This window comes from Harpia harpyja, chromosome Z, assembly GCF_026419915.1.
Source record: "Harpia harpyja isolate bHarHar1 chromosome Z, bHarHar1 primary haplotype, whole genome shotgun sequence".
Lineage (NCBI taxonomy): Eukaryota > Metazoa > Chordata > Aves > Accipitriformes > Accipitridae > Harpia > Harpia harpyja.
In genome coordinates this window covers 89,910,159-89,936,550 of record NC_068969.1, presented here as the reverse complement: position 1 = coordinate 89,936,550, position 26,392 = coordinate 89,910,159, and the positions used below count along the sequence as shown (strand labels likewise).

The 26,392-nt window shown below is 38.4% G+C and overlaps 1 protein-coding gene across 4 annotated transcripts in view; it reads right to left on the bottom strand.

Annotated features, from left to right (window-relative positions):
- Positions 1-306: 306 nt before the first annotated feature.
- Positions 307-26,392, bottom strand: part of IQGAP2 (IQ motif containing GTPase activating protein 2) — a 131,555-nt gene continuing 105,469 nt past the window's right edge. For all 4 annotated transcript variants that reach the window (XM_052776874.1, XM_052776876.1, XM_052776875.1 and 1 more), the window contains 20 exons: positions 25,964-26,134; positions 24,322-24,405; positions 23,558-23,629; positions 23,323-23,392; positions 22,784-22,992; positions 21,890-22,039; positions 20,942-21,105; positions 20,065-20,289; positions 18,749-18,889; positions 18,316-18,400; positions 16,409-16,641; positions 14,125-14,257; positions 11,477-11,579; positions 10,464-10,605; positions 6,361-6,448; positions 5,271-5,483; positions 3,757-3,917; positions 2,757-2,900; positions 1,727-1,835; positions 307-1,247 (listed from right to left, as the gene is read on the bottom strand). In XM_052776874.1, the coding sequence (XP_052632834.1) occupies positions 1,134-1,247; positions 1,727-1,835; positions 2,757-2,900; positions 3,757-3,917; positions 5,271-5,483; positions 6,361-6,448; positions 10,464-10,605; positions 11,477-11,579; positions 14,125-14,257; positions 16,409-16,641; positions 18,316-18,400; positions 18,749-18,889; positions 20,065-20,289; positions 20,942-21,105; positions 21,890-22,039; positions 22,784-22,992; positions 23,323-23,392; positions 23,558-23,629; positions 24,322-24,405; positions 25,964-26,134 (2,811 nt within the window). In that variant the 3' untranslated portion in view covers positions 307-1,133. The remainder of the gene's footprint in view (positions 1,248-1,726; positions 1,836-2,756; positions 2,901-3,756; positions 3,918-5,270; positions 5,484-6,360; positions 6,449-10,463; positions 10,606-11,476; positions 11,580-14,124; positions 14,258-16,408; positions 16,642-18,315; positions 18,401-18,748; positions 18,890-20,064; positions 20,290-20,941; positions 21,106-21,889; positions 22,040-22,783; positions 22,993-23,322; positions 23,393-23,557; positions 23,630-24,321; positions 24,406-25,963; positions 26,135-26,392) is intronic.

The window sequence follows — 26,392 nt, the reverse complement described above, 5'->3', positions numbered from 1 at the left end:
TGCTTGTCACAAGGAAAGTGAGAGTAGGAAATATTTTCTCTTGGTTTATGTATTTATCACATTACCTACTGTACACACATTTGCTCTGTAGATATAATTGGTAGTTCATCAGTAAAATCATCATCACATTCAATGGTGTAAAGGCCATGAAGTCTTCACTGCTGAGCAACCTTCCCAAAGTGTACTGTGAGGACAATCAAGCTTAATTAGATTCTATTTTATAAAAGCACTGAAAGAGGTTCTTTCACTACCATCTGGATTGCTGCTTTAACGACTCTTTAAAATGAAATTTAGGAACAAAGCCAGTTTAATTAGGTAATGTTTATTTTACATAGAACAATCTCCAAAGAATATTTTAAAAAAAACAATCTAAATACTGATTTTATTGCATTTATTTTCTTACAAAAAAAGACAGACAGGCACAATTTATGTATTCAAATACTTCAAACTGAACGACAACTGTTCACTATTCAGATTTCCCCAATGCCACTCCAAAGGCTGTGAAAGTAGAAAATGTCATTTTACATGAGGCAGTAGTGCATTTAGTAGGAATGAATCACAAAATATATTTTTGTACAGTAAAACGTTATTGTCACTTTATAATTACCTATAAAAATTTTTGAATTGCACAATAAGTTTGCTTTACAGTTGACAACTGCCAGAAAATAGGCTTAGTATGTAACTAAATATTTGCTCAAACTATCCCCTAGAAACACATTAGGATTTCTTTTGGTAAATACTTAAAAATCTAACAGGAACTATATTATTTATCTGAGGTCTTTTAAACATGTTTTAATAGGAAGAGGTTTATATATTCAACTAAATTCAGTTTCTGCCTACCTTAAAATCCGTACAACCACAATAGCTGAGTGTCCTAAACAATATTTTGATTTGAAAGTACCAACACCAATGATATCTGGAACTGTTTAAATTAATCTATTTCCTATTTTTTTGCTTCATTATCAATGCTGAAAAGGCACTGCGTACATTCCTCTGAACATTTGGTGTTTTAGTTTTTTTTTTTCTTAAAGTTAAAAAGCATCCAACAACAAACATAAAACAAGCATTTGAAAGCAAAAAAATACTGAATAGACTTCCCACTGATGGATGCAGTCCATGATATCTGAAGACACTCATTTTCCATAAAACTTCTTATTCAACAAGAATATGAGCAAATTCACATTCACTTTAGCTTTATCAAACATTTTCATTACAGCCACACCTTCATACTGCATCTGAAGCAAATCCTGTAATCAGAAATAAAATCATTACTCTGTGTTTGAATCCATACCTTACAGCAACAAGATGGGGTCATTTTCATCATGTGATAACCATCTCAAACTCCAGGTCCTTCACAATTTAAACAATTACAAGCAACTGTTGGATAGGTGTAGAAAACATTACATGTCCTCTAGATCCCAAATTGTAGACTGTCAGTAACAGCAAACCAGAAGAAATACCATTTTCTGTGTATTTTAATTTTCTCTTGGTATTTGCTGCTTGCCATTGAACTAATGTGGCATTTGGTTTCATGCAGTTGGCCTAATATAAATGTTAAACCAACTTCCTGCCCACCATCCTACGGAAGTTATGTAGTTATTCCTCACATGATCTGCTGCTCTTTGCTGACTGAAAAGTTCATGAATATATATAAAAAAGTCTGAAATTGTATTTAGAGGAAATGCAACTGTGACTATACAGCAAAGTAACAAAATTCAAACTCTACCTGGAAATGGAGCTGCACTTTTTCCATCTCAACCCCCAAAAATTTTGCTTTGATTTCAAAGTCACCCACTTCTTCTCCAGGTGTGATATCAAACATCACATTCTTAAACCTCAAAACAAAAATAAGGGTAATTGATTATGTATACTGTGCAATTTTATACAGTCCAGAAACAGTTTTGGGGAAAAAGCCTGCAGAACACAAAAGAACTTTGACCATAAGCAGTGTAAATATTGTCAAATGAACCACTCCATCCCTACTGCAGTGTCTTCTTGGAGACTTTCTGGTGTACATATAGTATGAAATACAGAGCTCTCAACTTTTTTATATTGGAAAAAAAAAATGGGGTGTGGGAAGTTTAGGGAACAAAGATGATCACACACCCACAGCACAGGAACAGGGCAGCCAGATTTTCATTCTGCCACACCTGAGCATCTCCTTGCAGGTGTGTACACTCTTCTCTGGTTTCAGTTTGCCTCATGTGGCTTCCTCTGCTTGATGAACCCACTTGGAAAAAGAATTGCAACCTGGAAAACTTTTCCATCCATCTTCTGCATGGAAAAGAGTGCAGAGGATGGAAGACTTTCACTGCAGTGGCCTCAAAATGGATAGATACAAAAGGGATTTTAAACCACCACATCCATTCACCTTGCCATAGGGAGGAAGTGCAGAAAACCAGACGTTTACTCAGTTATATGAAAATGATTGGTCACTAAATGAAAAAAAATAACTGCTACAACTGCTTAATAAGTCAGTCATTAGCAGTGAGTGTGTTACTGGACTTGTACTGGTTCCATCTAAGCTAATGCCAAAATAGGCTTATTCAAACATTTTCCCAAGGTAATCATAGAGCAAGTTACAAGGGAAAAAATGAATTATGACAATTAGGCTTTATCATTCTTCTGAATGTAAAAGTCTGAGGTAATTTTAGGTGTGGCACAGGAAATCGTGAAGATTTCTTTTAACAAAAGCCATGCCCCCTTAAGAAGCTGTTGATTAGAAAATGCTCTCAGTTGTTTTATACCACACTTACTGGTTGGTTTGAAGATCTTCAATTTCTAAGATGACACCTTTTTCATGCAGTCTTGCAGCTGTGTACTTTAATGAGACCTGCTTCAGTTTTTTGCTTCCCTTCACCTCCTCTTTTCCATCTAGTTTAATTGACCTCCGTGAATTTCTGGGAAGAGAACAAGAAAAATGGCTTTTGATTTATCTACCGGGTCTTTTATACTTAAACTATTCTTCTAGCCATATTTAGCTTTCCTTCACTCCTTGCCTTCTTGAACTCCTATTAATGAACAAAATTACCATTCAAAACAAATCTAAGAATTAGAGGGATTTTTAGCACACAGTGAATAGTCTAAACATTTTAGCAATGATTTTGAATCAATGTTTTTTAGCACCTGTTTAAACTTTATTGTGAAATGCAGCCCTGATCCAAGAGAGTCCACAATCATCACTTTAAAATAGCAATTTGTAATCATACAGTGACATAGGTATTAAATAAGATTGGCCATTAGAGTTCATTTTTGGATCAATGAGGTATGCACTGGGAAAGCTCCTGTTCATATCAGTAAAATGTTTTCACTTTGACACTTTAGTGGCATTGGCAGGGGAGCTTGCTCTCAAGTAATTGCATCATACCTGAAAAGTAAAATTTTTTAGGCATTTATTTTCCCTTTTTCCATTCTAAAGAGAAAACCCAATCCTTTTAATGAAAGAAGAAAATCAATAATTATTTCCCAAAACTGCATGACTTCAGAGTATGCTAATGGATCTGCAAAGTAGCACCAGTTAAATATATTGAAAACATGTATACATCTGAGGCCTCTTTCTGTAAGGCAGCTTTAAATAAATGCAAGACTACTTTCCAGGTTTTCACTCAGGTCACAGTGACAACCCCCATGGACTTTTTAACCTGTGGATTGTCAGTCAAAACAATTGAAATCAAAACTTTCAACTACAGATTGACACCTGCTCTCCCTCCTGATAAAACACACTGAAATATTGAAAGACAAGAAGACTCAACTCACTTTCTTGTTAAGTTGTCTAAACAAGTTTTTATATAGGTGTTGTAATAATTAATTTGCTCTTCATAAAATGCTGTCTTGGAGTTAAGTGCATTCAAAGTCTGCTGGAGTTTCACCAATTCAGCTTTTCGATGATGTCTGTATCTTCTTTGATTCCGGATATCCTAAATAAATTTATTAATGTAATTTGTTTATTAATTTGATATTTTAAAAAGTCTCAGCTTATTACCATTCAAATCTGTAATTCCACAACCTGACTTAATTACTGGGAGAAAGCACAAGCTGTCATGTTAGTTCTCACAAGCACGATACCAGTAGTGAGCACTACAGTTTACATGACTGTACAGAAGACAACAATCCCATTGCGAGTCATGTATACAAGTGGTGGTATCTTGAACTCTGTTACGGTCTCCAGGGCATGACAGACACAGAAGTCATAAGGAAGACGTTGTCTTCATGCCATAAATGAAAGCTTTCTCACAGCTAGTTTCTTGTGAAAGGCCTAAGAAATGAGACCTTTGGCTTCTACCAGGTAAAACTAGCTACTGCTAAACTAAAGCTTGGGTTGAAGGTAATGGTTGAGTTGAGGCAGTCAAAAGTAAAATAAAAGCAACTTCCAGTCCTAAGGCTCATCCCAGTCTATATTGCCTTACCGGCTCAAAACAAAGCATGTGGGCTATAGATAAGAAATAAAAAAGAATGGTACACTGAATACATATGTAGAATGGTTTTATCTCAAGTAGAAGCAGATGCAGACACCTGAACTGAGCAGGGCTTTAAAATGGCACTTCGAAGTAGGTGCAACAGGACATAATCATATTAGAAACTTAGCTCACATAAGTAATTTACTCATTTATATAATAAAATATATTTGCAACTTTAAAAAATAATGTGTCTATAATATGTAAATCACTCATGTGAGCTATGAGTAATTTACTTATGAGTAATTAAAGATAATCCAATAGACTAATATTCTTACAGCCAGTATAAGGTGTGGATTTGGAACAGGATTTGCCAGTTTGTACACAACAGGCCCGGTGCTTTATCAACCCCAAGATGGGCACCACATTGGCCCACTATTCTCCTTGTGTCCTGCCCAACCACTGCAGATCGGTGTTAATACAAATCAGAGAATGTTTTGGGTTTTTAAGTCTTTTTAAACCTTACCAAGGCTACATTAATTATTAATTGAAACACTGATGAGTAATTCTGATTTCTTTTAAGGTATAAAAAGCTGTATTAAAACACATTGTACTGGAGAAGGTAAGACAGCATCAATATCAAATCTGGATAACAAAGTCTACAGTTGTATGTTATTCAGTTCAGGTAGTTATGCATAAGAGTACTGTCTTTCACTTATTTTGTTAGCAAACAAAGATGATTTGTTTCTTATGTGGATACTTCAGCAATTTAGTGTAGCATTCTCTGGAAAATGTATATTGTAGATCTCTAGCTGGAATGGATTTAGGCTATATGCCTAAAACCCATCAATATACAGGGAAGCATGATGCACCTACCTTAGCAATCTCATTTATAATTTCTTGGTACTTAGTTGCTGAAGAGACTAGTCCTGCTTGTTCCAAGGTCCGGAGATTTCTCTGAATTTTCCTTTTCTTTTGTTCTATTGGTAGTTGCCCATCTTCAAAAATAGACTGACTGGGCTTCATTTTCTCTGGAGTTTTGGAATTTAAGATGGCACGTTTTTCTACAAGTTTCAAGTGCTCAGATTCCTGGGTAAAAATAAAAATAAATAAAAAAAAATCCAGAAGAGTTATTCTCCAGCTCATGATAACAATTAAGTATTCAAGTACCTTGAATTCTCAAAAGAGATTATCAAGAATCAAGGTGCAGGCTTTATTTATATCCTCTTACAACAAGATCTGAAAGTGCTCCATTTATTATGCCTTTTGGCATACCTTAAGTAACTAATCACAACACTAGACATGTATTTCAATTAAACAAAACATGTCTAAAATCAGCCAGATGACACAATGACTTCACTTAGTTGTGGGAAGACTGTCCAGATCTCACAGGTGTCCCCTACATATGCACACACTGAGGTAAGATAAAATGTGCACATTATTGAGATGTAGCTTTGTGTGTTAACATCTACAGGGAAGTCTTCAACTGGGAGCTCTTCCTACTCAACTCCCATACTAAGGATAGCAGTAGTTCCCCAGGCAGCTGTTTGCTTGTATTGCTTAAGGAAATAAACTAAGTGTCAGGGAACTTGAGTTAAGATACTGAAGTTCACAAGAAAAAAAAAAAATCTAGCAGAAGGATTCACATCTGGCTATTTGATTGTACTATAACATAGCAGAGAAAAGACCCTGTTTACAAAAAATGTTAAGAAAAAAAAATTATTCTAGTTGTGCTAGTCAACAGCAAGACTTAATTTTTCTTTTCCTCTGAAGCGGCTCCCAATTAAGCAGTAAAAGAAAATTTGCAAGTCTCACACTTTGAAGGCTCTAGATCTGAATAGTCTAAAAGCAGTTCTTTCACTGCTATAAAGTGGTGGAGAAAGCTGTCAGAGATATGCTAAGGCCTTCAAATAGCTTTAATAAAATATGCACTTTCTTCCCTATTCAGGCACAGTATAGCACTTACCTGTTGTGCAGTGGCTGGTGTTTCTAATATTTCTAAGAGTGTATCCCCTGGCTGTGTTCGTATCACATCCACAATAAGTCTTTTGGTCCTTTTAAAAAGGATATATGGATATTACAAAACAGTTGTCATTGGATCACTTGTGCATTTCATTTCTTCAACAGTAAAACTAGCAAGCTCCCCCTTTATTACGGATACTTGGTAATGTTTATGTTTCCTAGCTTTGTATGTTTCAGAGCTTCCATTAATAACGTTGAACATCTGGCTTCTACACAGGTCTGAACAGAGAAGTACATGCATACTTTTCCCCCTTTTATTTTAGAAAACGGTTAACCAACTAGCATAGTAAAACAGTTACTCTTAACATAATAAAAATCCAAGCAACAACTCATATGTATTTAATTATGATCATGACAAAACAGCAGATAGGAATGTAATCTTTGCAAAGCCTGAGCTATGCATGGTTCCATTAAGGGTCACATTTACTGAATAAAGTGGAAACGTACCAAAAAATGCTGAACTTCTAAAGGAATTTTACATCCGATGCAGTGCATTTACACACACCACTTAAGGGCAGATATTTCTCTAGCGGCAAAGGAAAAGGAGCATTTCCTTGCTAAAAAAGGGAAGCTGCTACACCCCGATATGCAAACCAGGGTTTTTTTGGTAAGAGTTTATCTCATTCCTGCTACCTCTTCATCCATAATACTTCCAAGAACATCCTGTTACAGAATTCTTTTAATTTAGAGGACACTGTTACAAATGAGATATAGCTTATTATTCTTAAAAATTAACAGAAACTTGAAGATGCAACTTAAGTTTCCCAGGAAAATGTCTAAATATGGTCAAGGCTTCTTTGACAAAACAACATGATGTGGTTTAAAATGAGTTTACCTACGTAAAGTTGGGGTTTGCTGGTGTTTTCAGGTCAGAAAGTTCTCAAAAATGCAATGAAATGGGACAAAAGATTTACCCATATACAGACAAATATTATCCTAAATCACTGTGTATTTGGGTATGATCCAAGCATCCATGGAAGGGGCAGCAGGGTAGGAATGACTGACAGCACAGGCAGAGCTGAAGCACTGCTCCTTCCATGTTAGAAGGCAACCTGATAAACCACCTGGAAACTAGTCTGCTCATCCAAAGCTACTGTTAACTGCACTGAGCAGTTCTAACACATTCAACAGCTTCTGAAGGACTGATGTTAAATGTATTTTTCCTTCACAAACCCTCTTGGAATCCTTTCCAGTTTGCCAGGAATAAAAAACAAAACCAAATCAGAAAGGTTTCTTAAAGTTGGTTCACTTAGGCTACATCAACATGTTGCTGGCTTTCTCTGCCTGACACAACCTTTGCCAGTCTTCAGTGGTCACCACCACATCCTACATTAACATACGTGGGATGGCATTATTTTATGCACTGCTTTAGAAACAGGTGCTGATACGGCTGATAAGACAGGAGGTTTATTTCCCCTTCCTCTCACCACGTACCAGACCTGCTCAGCTCTGTCTCAGAAACATCCCACTTGGGGCTGGATGCCTCCCCCTCCACCTGCCACTTGGCACTCAGCACCTCTGCCCTCAAACCACAGAGGTCTGGCACCTTACAGAGAGTCCTCTAGACAGGGGTACCAGCAAATCTTAGGGTTCTTCACAGAAGCCTTAATGAAACCATTTAAAAAGCAACTATGTCAATATTTCTACAGAATAGGCATGTATGTCACTTGCAGAGAAACAAGGAACATTCAGTGAATCAGCCATGACTTGAATTTTAGCCAGGTGCCTAACATTTCACAGTTGCAGTAAAAGGCTTCTCTGCAGCTAAGGTAGGAAAGCTAAGCATCTGTGTTTACACATCTTATATAAAAGGTAGTGGTATTTTAACTTCTGGTATTGCTATAATTTAACACGTTGCTAATTATTCTTCTGTCAGATTATTTACTGAATTTCCTCAAAATATGAGAAATATTACTTGAAAGCACTTATGCAATAAAGAAGTTAAATTCTTTAATTAATTCTCATACTATTGTTTCAACATATTTCCACACAGTGTAGAGGATTAAAGACATTTCTTTTGGCCTTGATTTTTCATATTTTTTTAGGGATTCCATTAAGGGGTAATATTTTACTCCTACACAGAGGAAAAAAAAGAACAGGAAGCACTTTTTTTTTTTTTTTTTAAAGGGACAGTGGCAGGTATATCCCTATTACAAAAGCAGCCTGGGAAGAGCTCTAGAGCCTTGGTCTTGGGAATACCAAGTGACTTAACACAGTTTTGTTTTGACATTGTCATTGTAGTCCCTTTACTTTAGATCTCAAATTATATTTGATAACAAGTTAGAGAAAAACCTCAGTGTTTTCTTGTTTAAGATTCAGATCAAATATGCACAATTACAGTGGAAAAACTCCTCTTCCTTTTAGGACAAAGAGCAAGAATTTTCTCGCACTTAAAATCACATTTTTTTTCCCCAGATTTTAAACAGGCATTTATGGCTTTTCTAGAAATTGCACTGCTTACTACAGACTTCATAGCTAAGAACTTTCTTCAGAAGTAAAACTTCACATATTACCTAATAAATTCAGTTTACTGATTTTTTTACTTGGGAAAAAAAACCCCAACCTAACAGATTAGAGTTGAATTACAGCCTGTATCTATACTCCTAGTGCTTGCAAAGGTGTAAAATCCTTATGTTGTATATCCCTCTAAAGTGAACTTCTAATCTTCAAACTTGTGGGGTAAAAATAAGCATAATAATAGAGGACAGCAGCACCCCATTCTCCTCCTTGTTCAGGAAGGGCCAGGATCTTAAATAAGCCAATCCTTATTCTGGACAGCTTGAAATAACTTCAAAAGAGGGGTGCCAATAATTTGATACTAAGTTGTCCTGGTTTCAGCTGGGATAGAGTTAACTGTCTTCCTAGTAGCTGGTACAGTGCTATGTTTTGAGTTCAGAGCGAAGAATGTTGATAACACTGATGTTTTCAGTTGTTGCTCAGTAGTGTTTAGACTAATGTCAAGGATTTTTCAGCTTCTCATGCCCAGCCAGTGAGAAAGCTGGAGGGGCACAAGGAGTTGGCACAGGACACAGCCAGGGCACCTGACCCAAACTGGCCAACGGGGTATTCCATACCATGTGATGTCCCATCCAGTACAGAAACGGGGAAGTGGGGGGCAGGGATTCGCCGCTCGGGGGACTGGCTGGGTGTCGGTCGGCGGGTGGTGAGCAATTGCACTGCGCATCATTTGTACATTCCAATCCTTTCATTATTGCTGTTGTCATTTTATTAGTGTTATCATTATCATTATTAGTTTCTTCTTTTCTGTTCTATTAAACCGTTCTTATCTCAACCCACGGGTTTTGCTTCTTTTCCCAATTTTCTCCCCCATCCCACTGGGTGGGGGGGGAGTGAGTGAGCGGCTGCGTGGTGTTTAGTTGCTGGCTGGGGTTAAACCACGACATAAGTGCTTTCATAAAAATATTTTTTACTATAAAGTAGCCTATATCCCAGGGTACCCCAGTAGCTATTTCTTAATTTGCTCACCAAATAGAGTAAACATAATTTTCTTTTCCTAGATAAAAGCATGCACTATTCCCACTGAAGTGACAGTCCCATCCTGTTCAAATGGCCGATGGCAGTAGGTCAAGGAAGTGTTTTCCTTTGAGGGGGAGGAGAGGAGAGTGTGATACTGTCCATCCCTTAAAGGGCTAGACAGCTTTTCATCTCTGCTTTCCCAAGGATGTGGTGTTTTAAAGCAGAGTGCTTTTACAACTTCATGGAAAAACACCTACCAGGTTAGATAATGATCCAGTCATGTTCCAAAACACAAGTGGCAGTATCTTTCTGCAAGCTTTCTGGAACTGACATTTTTTCTGACTTTTGCAAGAGTTTGAGTAGGACTGAACACAAATTGGCTTTTGAAAACTGAGTGCTCTCCGCACCTCAAAAATGCACTTAGGCAGAGCAGCAGGGTGGAAGCAACTTTTTAAACAAACAAACAAAAAAACCACACAACACAAAAAACCCCAAAACAAACAAAAAACCCCCAAACCAAAACAGAACCAAAAAGCATCACCATAGTATAGGTTTTTGAGCAAAACTTACTTTATCATCAGGCTTTTGAGATCCTGATCTTCACCTTCTCGTAACTCATATTTGCTTGTTAGAGACAGTGAAATCTCTGTTTTTGCAAGTTGAGTCAATGTGCTTTCCCTGTTAGGGTCATTGGGATCAACAGCTCCTTCCCCTGTAAGGAAACATTTAATTCAAGTTTGCCAACTTTCCCATGATTCAATGCATGAAGTGAACAAGAACGTAGATAAATCCCTGTAAATCATCAGAAATATTAAGTTTATTAAATAGCTCACCCACTAAAAAGAAGCAGTCTTCTTTGGACTTTGAACAATCAAAACCATAAGCCAGCTATTTATAAGCCCAGTTAGAATATTTTGGAAATGCCATCAATTCTTGCTTTTCAAGCTACTGATGTACAAGAGACTCACATGTCGTCTTCTCAAAGGAGAATACAAACAATTTAACATCCTTTGTGCTAACATGCAGTGATAGCGAAAAATGAAAAAGTAGCAGCTATGTTAACAGGCTGTTCACTTGGAAGCTGGTATTATCCATGACATCCTCGCTACTTTCAAAACAGTTCACGTCTTACTACAATTAAGACAAATTAACACATTTATTCCTTGTAACTTTCTAATAAATTTGCATAATTTTAACACTTCATAATTGGATAATTGTCAAAATAAAAATGGCTGTTTTAAGAATTCTCCATTAACTTTTTGTAAGTTTCTAGCCAACACTAGCAAATCTTAAGATCAGGTTATTAAAGATCACTTGTTTTCTATCTGCAATTTGAGCACAACTGGATCATTCTGCTTGAAGCACTGTTTAGATTTTTAATCACATCACCAATCTTTAGAGTGAATATTGCAGTTAGAAGAAGGTTCAACTATAAGGACTGATGTTACAAAAAGTGTTCAGAAGAGAATTCTATAGTAAACAAAGAAGCTGTCACTATGAGAGACACGAGAGTATTTAAATCAACCCCCCATTTAATTCTGCCACTAGAGTGAAGTTAATCATAAAGACAAAGAACAGCATACCAAGGAAAGACTCTACATCAGGAACAGGTCCCAGCCCTTCCAGCAATTCATTCAGCAGGTCATTTGGCTCAGCAGCAATAGCATCCTGGTGTTCTAATAGTAGCTATAAACAAATGTAAGTGAGGTCATTGTCCAAAAAACCCCATTCCCAGTGTCTTTATACTTGTAAGTAAATCTGGAGACTAAATGCTGAAAAACACAGACCTAATGTGATCAGGATTACGGAGGACCCAGGGGGGTAAGCACGCTCAGTTCTGGACTATGAATTTAGAATTGGTCTTGCTGTAAGACAGGTTGCTATGCTCTTCTGGCAATCGTCTCTGGAGTGCTGAACATCACAGCTGAGCAGAAGTTTAATTATGACTAACAAACTACCACAGACTAAAGGGTGATAGTCCCAAGCAGAGCATTTCAGTTCTGCATCCTGAACTAAGCACACAAAGGAATGAATACAGCGTTGGTGGTCCAAGAAAGATACCTATTTTCTGTATATCCCTTCCAGTAGCTGACAATAGTGTGATACCTTTCAGAAATGACTCTATTTTATAAGCAAGAAACACGCTATACAGCATCTGCTGCACAATTTCTAATAGACTTAGAACTTGCAGGAGATCAGTGAACATATCCACAATAACTCGCATTGCACCTGGGCACATTCTCAAGACTTTAAGCCACAAAAATACTGGTAAGCCAAGTTAATAAAGAGAATGAACAGGGCAGTAACATTTTCTTGAAAACAGGCTCTCACTACCCATGAGAAAAGCAACCTCATGCTAAGTTAGGTAAAGCCAGCAGCATTAGTGACTACTAGATTTAATAGTCCATTCCCCATAGAAACAAAATTCCTTACTTGGAAGACTGATGGAAAGACAGGGTCACCAAGCTTCACTGAAATATAGCTACAGCAAAGCATGCACAGTAGGCAAAAATTCCAAAATTCTAAGTATTTTAAACACTGCAAGTTATAGTCAGTCATATGTTACTGCTTACTAGAAACTACTGACAACTAAAAAGCCTGTGTCCAGAAAAGAAAGGCATTTCAGACATACTTACAAGACAGAAGTGAGCATTATAAGCCCATAACCATTAACTTGTTTAAAACAAGTTTCTCTCTTACGTGCACCAGCTACTCCGCACTGTACGTCATGTTGACTATGATACTGTGAGAACTGCTGAGAAACACTACGTGTGCTGATTAAAACTCCACCATGCTCGATGCTATACAAGCACAGAATGAAAAAGACATTCACAGGACAAATTCTCTGGGGCAAAGGCAAGAGATACATTGGGAAGTACCAAAAACCAAGGCTGATGAATGCAACAGATCCCTCAGTCCAGCTACGTCCTACAGAGGTATACAATGAAAATTAAGCTTGGGCAAGTAGCATGGGAGATGATGACTGAGGGCAGATTTGGGAATTTTTTGTGAAGCTGAGCTACGCATGACAACAGTCAAAATGTTTATGCTTCTCCTGTTATTGAAACTAATTTTTTTTGGAGCTGTGTGACCAGAATGGAAGGTTTAATTTACACTTGCAGGGAAGGTGCAGTGGAAGAAGACAACTCAGATGAAGGCTCAGCCTCTCAGAGGAGGTTTGGTGGAAGAGGTGGCATGGTACAAGGAGGACCACCTGGTAAATATACTGTGCACAGATAATGTACAGTCTTCAGACCTAATTGTTTGCTTCCTCCAGGCAGGCAAGTGTGCATAGTCATGTTATCAAAAAAACCCATCTCCTTGACCTCCTCTGTTTGGGAATTTACTGTCATTTAATTACTTCGTATTTTGTAGAGTATTTTATCAGCTAATATAAAATTACATGGTAACACTTTGTCACATTAGGATCAAATAACATATTAGACATGCAACAAAACCTCTAAAAGGAATATTTGACCAAGACTAGTGTTTAAATGTAACCACTGACCATAAACATGCAGGTGTAGGTCTATGCCTTAAAAAATTAAAAGCAAGTATAGGCACAAAGACAATCCAGCAAATATATTTTTAGCAGACTAGGCTATTAGTTTTCACTTGAATAAAGCTAACTTGCAATGTGGGGTACTGGGAGTTGGGTATTCTACCTTTTCCATAGTGTATCTGACAATATTTGTGGGAGGTCCTTTAAGGGCTTTTGGGGGGGCTGTTGGGGATTTTTTTGGCTTTTGCCGGGGGAGTGGGCACGGGGAGGGGGCAGAGGCAGGGGACAGTTTGCAAGCCAGGAAACAGACAGTAATATTCCAGCATTAGGAGGACCACATTGTAGACATTTAACTTACACCCTAATGAGTCATACTACAGACTGCAGTTAATCTGTTCTTTACCCACGATAAAGAACTGGCAGGATGCTACAGCTTCAGTCCTTCTAAATAAGTTAAAAATGTCACACTATATTAGAACAAAACTGTTCCTCCTTCCCATCAGAAAATGTTATATTCTGATTGTTATTCAAGGTGATGCTTTTACATGGAAGCAGTCTTCTAGGAAAAATGCAATCTAATACCCAATTCCAGACCATTTCAGAGATGAACTGAAGAAATTATTTCAAAAGGAAGAATGAACATTAAGCCTTCCCCTGAGACGGTTTGTTGCAAGTATTTCATAATCTATACATTTTAGTCTGTTGACTAGTATATTTTCATTGACTTACTGAATGTGTATTGATAATTTCTTCAATTGAGATATATATGACAGGTTTGCTAAGGGTCACCATATCAGAGTATTCATCGATATTGAATTTCTCCTCTGGTTCAGGAACATCACATGCTGCTTGAAAAAAATTCCTAAGATAAAATAAAAAATACTTCAATTATTGTCCCCTGTAAATTCACTTTAGTTAGCCTGCATAAAAAATTTACAATCAAGTCTCTGACATACGTAATATTTCCCTTATAATCTGCAATCTACACTTATTGTTTGAAGGAAGACATCAATACAAATGACACAGTGTTCTATCTTTCCCAGAGAGCTGGTGGAACATTGTTTTAAAGGTGATTTTTTTAAAGGTGATTTTTTCTCTCCTTATTCAACAAGAAGTGATAACTTGGTAAATTTTAAACACTTACAGAAGTCTGTATTTAATGCTCTAGACATTACGAAAGGATTTCCACAAAAAGACTCTCTGATTTTATGAAGGCACTTTGTAGTATGAAGTGTGCTGAGAAGAAATTATTTGAAAGAGCTGCACAAAATTACCACTTAGCCTACAAATGTTTAAAATGCTGTTACTCAGAAACTGAGCTGCTCAAAATGACAGAAAATGTGGTATTTTTTCTAAACACAAGAATCTTGAGAGGAAAAAATGGAAAGTATGGTTGAAGCATTACTTCAACATGACTAGCATGTACATGGAGTGCTGAGACCTGCTTCCCAAGATGACAGTGGGTCTTCTCCAAGCTACTGACAGCTTCAGGGATGTGCACAGACAACCAAAAACCAGCAAGGTCCTCCTGTCAGAGGACCAGTTTGTTTTCCAAAGTAAGACGACCTGAACTGGAGCAGCTGGGAGAAACAGGGTTTTAGATGAGGCCTACAAGGATGCTGCAGGAGCTGTCTGCCTTCATTGTGCCAGCCCTGTGCTGTTGAGGAGGATACACATCTTGGGCTCAGAGGACCTTTAAAGTTGGTATTGGGGGGGGGGGGGGGGGGGGGAAGGGCTGGGATTCCTCAGTTTGGAGAGGAAAAGCTGAGGGACAAAATCAAGTTGTACAAAATCACAGTGGTGTTGCATGAGATGCGTGCAGAATTCATTCATCAAATCCCACAATAACAGGAATGCAATGAAACTAGCAGGAAAATATAACTTCAAATAAATGAAAGGAAGCACTGTTTTAACCAACAGGTAGCAAACTTCTGAATGTTGCTACAGGAAGAGGTTGCGGAGGCAGATTGTCTCAAAGGTTTAAGAAGGGTTTGGACAAATTACTTACAAGTCCATGAAAGGACAGTAAAAGATCTAGGCAGGGCTGGTAGCTTTTAACATAGCTAATATCGCAGTTGGAGTTGCTGGGTGAGTACAAGGGGAACAGGCAGTTGGGAGCAGCCATCATTGACGTCTGAGGAGGGTTTAGTTAAAGTACAGAGTGCAGTCACACAGAGACTCAGTTTTGTATAAAGGTAGCTTAATTAGGAGAGGGATTCTGCCTTCTGTAGTGATCAAAGGATCAGCTAGAATAGGTTCTCTCCTTCATTAGCATTTGTTATTCTTGCTATATCACTTTCTACCCTATTGTATCTTCATGTTTATGTCATGCCCTTAAATACTTCAATAAACAGAATGACTAAGTTTAAGTACCTTTGTGCTCATAGCTGATCTCTCAAGGAAACGCATTATATGAACAGTGCATTTGCTTTCATGAAGGACAGACACTGAAGATAGAAGTTCTGAAAGTGAGTTTGTCACAATACTCAACAACATTTCAAGCTAGTAATAGCAGTCACCCCGTAAGATGGGCAATAATCCCAAAGAACTTGTGTCCCAGAGTGTAGCAAAACATGCAGTTTCCTATGACTGTGCAAGATGAAAGAATAAAATCTGCATGGAGTCTCTCAGCAAAGATGAAAGAATAAAAACAAAACCTGAAACTTCTTCCTGACCATTAAGTTTTTTCCTCAGACAGAACATTCAGCTGTCCTCCTGGCCCAAAGAACAGATTATTTCTGCTGGGTAATGAGTCACCCCACACTGCTCTCACAATCTGTGTTTGCAGTACAGAAGCCTTACTGCAACCAAGCCAGTGGAGCTGATTAGTTCTCAATGCTCAAGCAGAAATACAACCTGTTACTCCTGTTTCAACATCCTCAGCAGTGAGAATTTCTCTATGGTAGATCATTTAAGTCTGAGCAGGGAGTTCCTATAAACGAGGAGTCGACCTGCCTTACTCATCCTAGAGGAGATATTTTACAGTGTAGGTATTTGTGAAGGCTTTGCATACCTGAACTTCTGGTACGTCTGTGAGAGGTAAGTGTTCATAGATGATAGATGTTCGCTCTCTCCTTCGAAGAGTTTGTTAGAAGCAGCGTGCTGAAGGACTTTTGCCACACAACCTAGGTTCCTCCTCTGGTCAGGGTGTATCTGGCCCCCGGCTGTCATATCAATTATATCAAAACCATCAGGAGCGACAATGGCAGGGTTCATGTAGCGATAGTACAGGAGGTTGCCCACAATCTAAAAGAAAAAATTAAGTGGTCTTCCATTTGCATACCATAATTACATTTTACAAAACATGATCAATCATTTCTACTTCTGAATTAGACCATAGGAACTCCTGCTAGAAGAATCCTTAAGACATATGTGTTACCTGTGTGGCTAACTGAAAGAGCCTGTAGTCTTCTGTAAGATATGCCTCTTACAACACCTCCACGAACATCAGTTATGGGCTTTTACAAACACATTTCAATTTGGTGCTGGCTTTAGGTCAGCTAATACAAGGCATTGAGTTGAACACAAAGACAAATACAACTCTTCTTTATTCTACATTTTGCAAGGTTTAGGTCTAGAGGCTCATTGTCTGAAGTGCTACACATATCTGCCAGCATTTAATGCATTCATTGACAAGGGACCCATTGTTTCTCATGAGGACTGCACACAGCCATAAAAGACTAGAGAAGAGATTTTCCAAACTGCAGTTGCTATAATGGTGTTACAGTAACTTGTATTTGAAGCCACCAACTTGCAGATGGTGGCTTCAAATCATTCCTGATCTTGGAAACAGGCAGGACTGTTCTTTCTGCAATTTGCTTCAGCTTATGTGTAGTCACCTGCGGAACTTCCAACTTACACATTTAAAGGCTTTCATTTGGGTGCCTTATGCTCCGTTTGCTACTCACTTTTTTTCATAAATTGAGCAATGCCTTAAACTATATTGCTGGAGTGGTGGACAGAAGTACCCCACAAATACTGCTTGCAAGGATTTCCAATGCGTTGATAAAACACACAAAAGCAGAATTAATTTTTCAGCTGAGGATTTTGAAGTTCTCTAGGCACCAGGAGATAGATATATATATATATATATTTATTTTTAAACACTGAACAGTATCATTTTGAAGACTAATAGGGAAGTCCTATTGAAATGAATACCTTGTAATTTTAGAACCATTTCATTAAACACTAATGAAAGCATCTTTATTGAAGTGCAAATAGTTCTAATTTGAGATAGTTGTCAGTCTCTCAGATGGCTGGAAGGCTCATGGAACAATTCTCCTGAGCCCTCTGAAGAGGCACCATGGCTGTGGTAGGTTAGCAATGGCCAGTATGCCAGTATCATACTTATCACTCACACTTCACTTTTCAGTCTGAACAGATCTCATTTCTACAACTTTTACAAGAAACTTAAATAACTAATGTGATCATCTACTTGCAGTTCATTTTTAGAGCCCTTCCTGATTGTATTTAAATTACAATATTAATGCAATTTTTTAAATATATTATTCTTTAATACATTAACAACTTCAGGTGGGGGAAAACAAAAAAACCCAACCAACAACAAAAAAAAAAAAGACCAGTGTTCTCCATGAAATTATTGCTGGTGGTAAGGACCATAGAACAAAACCAAAACCCAAAATGACTCAGATAAACTCCAACCTTTTAAGAACAGTTACTGTGAAAACAGGTTGAGCTTCCTCTTCCATAAGAATTGCTGAGCATCCAGATTAAGATAGCTAGGTTGTGGCACCAGAGTTCCCTTCCCCTCCCCTTCCACCACCACTTTGCCACCCAAGGAGTGCCAAGTTTCTTCCATAAATGCTGATGTTCTCAGTTCCTTAGAATGTTTAGTGTCAATGAAAATCCCCTTTGGCATTAAAAGAACAAGCTGCTGGCAGTTTGTCCTCAGAAGTCTACCTTTAATAGTTCATCTTCTGTTGCATCTGGGAATTTCTCATGGAGTGAGCTCTTCAGAACTTTGGCTATATATCTCATTCCATAACTACGTGTAGAACAGATGAAAAGGAAAAACATTGGAAAGACTTAGATGAAACACACACACATACACAAAATCATTCTCATCAGCCAAGTTATTGGCTTTTTCCCCAGCCACTTAAAACACAAAACAAGATGATAATGGAAAATACAAAAAATTGCAAGTACAGGGAGACATACACCAGGCTGCTAAAGCAGAGTAGGCATGGAGAAACCACTCCCTCTACTGGGGAAGTCATTCAAGAGGCACGTATGGCAAGCCATGTAACGTGAAAGGATCTCCATCACTCAGTTTCAAGTGAAGCTTCACTGTGCACATGAACTGCAGCTTGGAGAATCCTAACTCAGCACTTACGGCATCATATTGAGAGAAGAGAATATGGACGTGAGAACTTTGTCAGTTACTGCTCGCAAACTCTGAATCGATGATTCCAGTTTATTGACCACTTCTGTGTGTGTTAATGCTTGTTCTGTGGTTACATCGTATGGCAATTTGCTGCAAAGCAAACATATTAAATCAAGCTAAACATATTTGAGAATAAAATACATTTTTTTTTCATAAGGGCCATCAGTGAACAGAAAAAAGTGTCAGAGAAATACAGTTGAAGTTGTCTAAGTAACAAAAGTCTCAGATGCATTAGTGTCATGGTTTAATCCCAGCCAGCAACTAACCACCACACAGCAGCTCGCTTGGGAGAGAATCAGAACAGTAAAAGTGAGAAAACTTATGGGTTGAGATAAAGACAGTTTAATAGATAAAGCAAAAGCTGCATGTGCAAGCAAAGCAAGACAAGGAATTCATTCACCACTTCCCATCGGCAGGCAGGTGTTCAGCGATCTCCAGGAAAGCAGAGCTCCATCACGCATAACGGGTACTTGGGAAGACAAATGACATCACTCCAAACAACCCCCCTTCCTTCTTCTTCCCCCAGCTGTATATGCTGAGCATGACGTTATATTGTATGGAATATCCCTTTGGTCTGTTGGGGTCAGCTGTCCCAGCTGTGTCCCCTCCCAACTTCTTGTGCCCCCCCAGCCTGCTCGCCGGTGGGGTGGGCTGAGAAGCAGAAAAGGCCTTGACTCTGTATAAGCACTGCTTAGCAATAATTAAAACATCCCTGTGTTATCAAAACTGTTTTCAGCATAGATCCAAAATGTAGCACTATCCCAGCTACTATGAAGAAAATTAACTCTATCCCAGCACAATTATCTTCCTTTTTTTGGAGAGGAGCAGTCTGTTTAGGTGGGGGTGCACAGGCCATCACTTGCACCTTCCCTTAATTACAAAAAGGTAATCCTAATTTAAGGCATCCATCTCCACATCCCAGTCCCAGCATAGCTCCTTAAAAGCCTGGGACACTACTAACATGCTGTTATAAAACCTGGGGAAAAGGCTATAAATTCTTCCACGGCATGGTCTACTACACTTGTAAAGATTAAGTATTTGACTATGGAAGTTCATGACCAGGAAAGTGATCCCTTTGCTGTTCAGAACAGGTTAAAGTACCTGTTTTTCAAGAACCTCTCCCCAAAAACTCTCATTGTACTGCAGGAAGATGGGGAAGGGATATATGAGCACAAATGTAGTTTGTCAGAGAAGGAAAGGGAGAGCAGAACTGAAGGATCCCTCAAGTATTTAAGTGGCACAATATGTCCAGCTTCCTCACTCACCTAGCCTCACCGGACTGCATTTCCAGCTGGTTTACCCATGATTTGTACACGTTCACAGGACTAGTGTTGATTATGAGGGACTTGTCCTCCATGATCTCCTTCACCACTGGGGCCAGGAGCTGGCGCAGAGTGTTCTGTCCACGAGCACCTCTATTGAAACTGACGACCATCTTAATGACGGTGGGGTTTCCAGTAACAATATCTTGTATCTGGTCTACCTTAGAGCTATATCAAGAACAGAAGGGTTCTCAGACATGACTTATGTATGCAGTTATCTATGTTTTCAAAAGCCACACTTTTAAAAATTACCCTATTTCTATGTTGAAACATGTTTATACAGTCTATTCCTTAGGCTTTCAGATAAAACAAGATTATAGAAACTACTACCTGAATTCTATATGTGTTATAATAATGTCCCTGGAACATAGCATAGTTAGTGACAGCTAATATATACCTGTTTCAGGCCCAAATACCTGTTCAGCAAATACCTGTTAAGGGCATAAAATAATATTTTATTGTTTCAGGATAAGCCACCACTCTCCACTTATAGAATATATATTTACATAGAGAAAGAAAAAACTTTCTCCACCCTTAAATACTCAAGCATAAAAGCTAGAAACCCTAGTGTTTATTTTTTTCAAGGAATTTTTTCATGTAAAAATACTGTCCACCATAGAAAGACTTTTTTTCTGAACTGGAAATAGCTTGACTTAACAAATAAGTTACCCTGAAAACAAATTTCTCTAGTAACAAAAATATGTATACAATTTTACAGCAAGTTTAAAGATTAACCATCAAATTATTTTAGGTATGAAGTATTAATTGAACAGTCTGCAACACAAATTAACTAAAGTCTTCTTGTAAAGAATGCACATACTTTATCTCCTCTTCTAGAGCAGTTTTGAAGAGTTTGAGAAGCAGATATTCTTCTCGTTGATTGGAGGCATAGTTGTATAGAGTGAAGATGACCGTATCCATAAACTTGGTTGATTTGTTCTGTGGCATCTGGAAAATCAGCTTCGCCAGATACATAGGATTAGTCTACAAAACAAATAAATTACTTAAATGCTATTGTCCAGGACAAACTGCCCCCACCTGGGGGGCAGCACTCTCTACGTTTCTCATACATGTTGATTCCCATATATGTCACTTTTCCACACTGGCTTGACTTTTTTTCCAAATCCTAATGCATAAGAAACACTGAATACTGCACAATTAGATATCTGTGAGTAACAGCAGTAAAGATTTTATTTGTAGTCTCCGAACAGTACCTCTGTGCATCAAGTCTATGTGCCCAATGACAGTGACAGTTTACCAGATGACAATGGCCATCCACCAAGAAGACACTGCATATTACATGTCCACTTAAGTATTAGCAGGCATCTGCCCTGGGAAGATCTAAAATTCTTCTGGAAAAACTTCAGCAAGATGAGATAAAAAAAGCACAAGAACAGATGCATTATATGCTGTCAGCTGCATAGCAGACAACTTCCTTTCCACCACATAAAATGCACAGTAATAGTGAGAGTAATTTACATAGACCAAAAGACATGTGGAGGAAAACATTTCCCTCTGGCTTCAGTACAGACTGAAGTTATTCTCAAGAAAAAAACCAGCTATATTTCTTGCACAGTTTAAAGACAGCAAGTATTTTCTCAGTTACAGGAAATATTAGAAGTTGATCACAGTATTTGCTGCAGCCTGCATACTACTTTGGAAATCTTTTCGTAATCATTACTACAATCACTAAAACAAAGCAAAGCAATATATTTCTAGTTTTTCTTTAGCAATTTGTTGCCGTGTTAATTTTTACAGTAAGATTTACCTGTAAAAGGTAGAATAAATGTTGATAGGCCTCCAGTTTTTTTCTTCTCTCTTTACTCAAACCTTTGATACCCTGTTTGTCAACCATAACCATCTCTTCCAGCTGACTTTTGCTCTTTTTATTAAGTTTCTTACTGTGCAGTACCACATCCTGCAGACAGATGATCAAAAGTCTAGATTATATATTAATAAAAAAGGCAAATTGGAAAAATTGCCATTTTCCCAACCATGTTAAATGCAATATTCCTACAAGGACCTTTATTAGCAACTTTGTGTATTTTGCTGTTCTATTCACTAGCCAGTCTTTTGAACATCTTTATCTTGTCACCAATATGGCTTGCCAACAATGACCATCTGGGAAACCTGATCTCATGTACAGACTCATTCATCATTTAGTTAACAATGAACAAACTCTCAAACATGATCAGAAGTCTACTCCATTCTACCACAGAAAAGATGCTTAAAATCTGCCAAGCAATTACTGTTGTCCACAAGTAGCAAAACAAAGCGTGACATTCAGTAGCAAACTGACATACCACTCAGGACAACAGAACAACCTCTACCACAAGGTATTTTGACAAGATTACTTAAGACACACAAAGAAAGTACTTAATATACCAGGACCATTTTAACTAATTGAGGGCGACCAAGCACTGGCACAGGTTGCTCAGAGAGATCGTGAAGTCTCGACCCTTGGAGATATTCAAAAGCCATCTGGACATGGTCCTGGGCAACTTGCTCTGGGTAGCCCTGCTTGAGCAGGGGGTTGGACCAGATGAATACCAGAGGTCCCTTCCAGCCTCAACCATGCTGTGATTGTGTAATCCTGAGCTCCTTCAACACATAGAAGTGCTCAGTGCGTACTACCAAGGGAGCCTGAACAGAGCGTACTGACCTGAAGAGTGATTCTGTTTTTCACCAGCAGTCCAATCTTTATATCCATTAAGTTCAAGTCCTTCTCCAGCTGTTGATTGGATCGAATTTTTGTAACCACTTCTTCCCTTAACCTTGTTACTTCTAGTTCTTCTTGAAAGTCTAAGTCACTTTGGTCCAAGAGGTAGGCAAATTTGCGCAGCACAGTCAAGGGTGGATTTTCAGCACCAACTGGAGTTGAAGTAAATAGGCTTATTAGCTGACATAATACTGAACACCCCTAAAACCCTCCAGAAACTGATCAGTGTGCAGAAAATTTTGGAACTGCAGAGAGAAGTTTATGCCAGTTAGAGCAATATTTTTGTCACACTGTGTAAGCACAGCTATCCAAAATAGTTTCATCTGCAAAGCAACTGGTCTACAAACACTGGCACCTGTTTTTGAAGGGGAATAGGACACTGAGAAATCCCAGGTGAGTTTTTAAAAAAAAAAAAAAAAAAAAAAAAAAAGACTGAACACAGTAACACCTCAAATATACAACATTCAACTGTTACCACTTACTTAGTATTCTGTAGTCCTCCCTGGCTTTGTTTGCTCTGAGAAATGCTTGTATCTTCACAATTTCATCATTCTGGAAGGGACAAAGATTAGGCAAAGGAATCTAGTTATGACACATCTCTGCTCAGCAACACACTGCAGAACCTGCACCCTCTTTCCTGAGGTTCCCAAAACTGCCCGTGCAGTCATATTACCCTATTTTAATGCTTCATGTTCAAAATGGAGAAAAAAGACTTACATGATCCTTGAAGTATTGCAGCCGTTTCCTATAAGCTCTCTTTGCTAGCCACATTTTGACCCATGACTGAATCTGAAAATTAAATAAAATTAAACAAAAACTTAACAGATACTCCACAGACTGTTGTGCACATGTGTTTTAAACTTGCTTCTGACAGTTCTCTTCCACAGGCATGCTGTTCTCATATGCTCGGGGCCATAGGTGACTGTACTGGGCTCTCACAGTCCAGTGACCAGATTAATGGGCTTCAACTGAAATAGCAAGTTGAGTTCAAGGCTCTAACACCCACATGTAATATTATCTTTGGAAGTAATTTCTACCTTCAAGTCTCAGCTCTCAGTTGTAAACCAGTATCCTTCAGAGACAGGAGATCAATATCCCATCTGCAATCTATGATCTACTCATGACATAGTATCCCATTAGCATCTCAGAAAAGCAAACTTTTCAGATAGATTTGACAGCTTTTAATGGAATAATAACACCCTGTCAGCTCAAATATTTTCTAATTTAGTATTATGGAAAGGGAAACACAAGGAAATCTCTATTATGAGCCACCCAAGTTCAGCACAGCCTAGGTGAAGTCAAACACAGAGCTTTCAAGAAGCAATTTCCTTAAATTGTCAGTTAAAGAACTTTCAATGCCATGCAGATTTCTGGAGCATAAGACCATCCAGTTTGTGTTCCTAGTCTCTGATTCCCAGGTGGTGGAGGACCAAGCCAAGGGATAAAGCATACTCAGGCCCCAAAACGCAGTGGGATCTTACCTTAACAATAGCAGCAACATTGCCTTGAAGCATCTTTAATCTGTCAACATAGCTTTTCCTTTGTTTGAATCCTTTCCAGAAAGCCTATTTTATAAAAGGCAGGAGGAGATCATTATTACTAATAAGAAACTAACATTTATTAAAATCTACATGCATACACTAAAATCATTAACAGTGTTTATCTTGTAGAGAAAAACTGCCATTGTGGCAAAAATAACTAAGGTATAAGTAAGCTTGCCTCTATATTTTTAAGGTGCACTGATACATTTCGTGTTAATTTTGGCCAATCTCGGCACAAACATTTTGTTGTCCAATGCCATTTCCTTCCCTCCCCTGAAACCATCCTTACTCTTATCACCACTACACCCACATCCTTTAGCATCCCAGTCACTGGCTTCATCCCACACAGGGAAGAATCTGCCAGCTCTTGCCCATTACATCTAAAAGCTGCCCCCTACCTAGCTGAACCCCCATTGTTCTTGGCCTGACCTCCTTCCCAAGTCTCTGGTCTTCCATAGTCACTCAGGATCATCTTGTACCACAGATAACCTCCCAGTTCCCTCACTTGGCACCCCCTTTGCTAGCTCAGAAGCAAACTTTTGGCAAGGAACCCAAGAACAGGGATAACACAAACTCTCACTGCCTTTACCATATTTTGCCTTTCATCTCTATCCAGCCAGTGACACCAGCCTTGTCCTCTACTTGTTGTCTTTTCACAAGTCATTTATATTTTAATGCCCACAGAACACAATCAGAGAACAACTTCATTTACATACATTTCTCCATATTTTGGAACCTGTTCACAGACCCTGAATTTCTCAAAGAACAGTACAGTCCTGTACTGGGCTCAGACACCATGCCAGAAAATGAAAAGCCAATCCCAATGATAGCTGCTGAATTGTTAAATTAAGTTACTCTAAACTAAAAAAATCAGTTGTACATTATTCTATAATTTGGGGGGTGGGTGGGGGTGGGGTGTTGATTGGCTGTTTTTCAAGGCAGGAATAAATTCCTTCTAACAGGAGGTGGCTATTTCACCATTTAAAACCAGTGTGCATGCATTTGTCAGTGTTCACACCCTCAGCAGAAAGTTTCCTTTATACTCCTTTCTGAGTTCAGCATACAAAAGGTATCCAAGAAATACTGCCAGAGCCTGAGAACACCAGGGCGGCTGCCGCTCCCTACCCAGCTATGACTTCATGGAGCAGAGGCAAACCACTTCCAAGTGGGGATAGTCCAGAAAGGAATGTATTTAAGTCATGCTTTGCCAACAAATTTTTGCTTCAATACTCAACAAATATCTTCTGATCTTGTACTGTGCATAGTTAGGTGTACCACTCAAAACTTGAGCAACTCAGGATAAAGCCAGGGCTATGTATTTCTGAGCTTCTCCCACTGAAGTAACTTAGAATGAAGGTGGGCATGATCCATTCTTTAAAAACTGGATATTTGCTATTTAAAAGCACAATTACTCCAACAAGGACAAGAACATATTTGCAGATGTAGACGTTTGAACTGCTGCTAATGAAAACAAGGAGACAGACCTATTTGAGGATTGTATCAGTGGTAGTAATCAGCCACATCAACTGTCGCATGCAGAAAGTTGCCCAAGTCATGTTACCTTCTTGTTCTAGAACAATACCTGTATTTTGATGGCAGATGGTTCCTGGTTTTGAAGGTATGCTTTTCTCTCCCGATAATTTTTTCTGACTAAGAATCCCCTTGCTCGGGCTTGCAGCTGAACAATCAGACTTTCATTAGCAAGCCACAGCTGCTCTCGATTGTAATCTGTTGTAACTTGCCCAACAATGCTCTGTTAAGAGATCATAGAAAAAGGTGATTTTTAAAAGGTGATTTAAAAGCAAAAATCCTCAAGCCAAAACCATCCTGGAATTTGGTCTGTATTCTCTCCATCATCTGTACAGCTTATATTCACCCTACCCAAGCCCCTCTGATTTAGCTCTAGATTTTAATCAGTATGAAGGAAGAGCTATTTTGCTACCACTGAATTTTACGTGAAGGGTAACTGAACTACTTTCAGGCCTCAGTTATTCAGCTGGATACGCTAGTT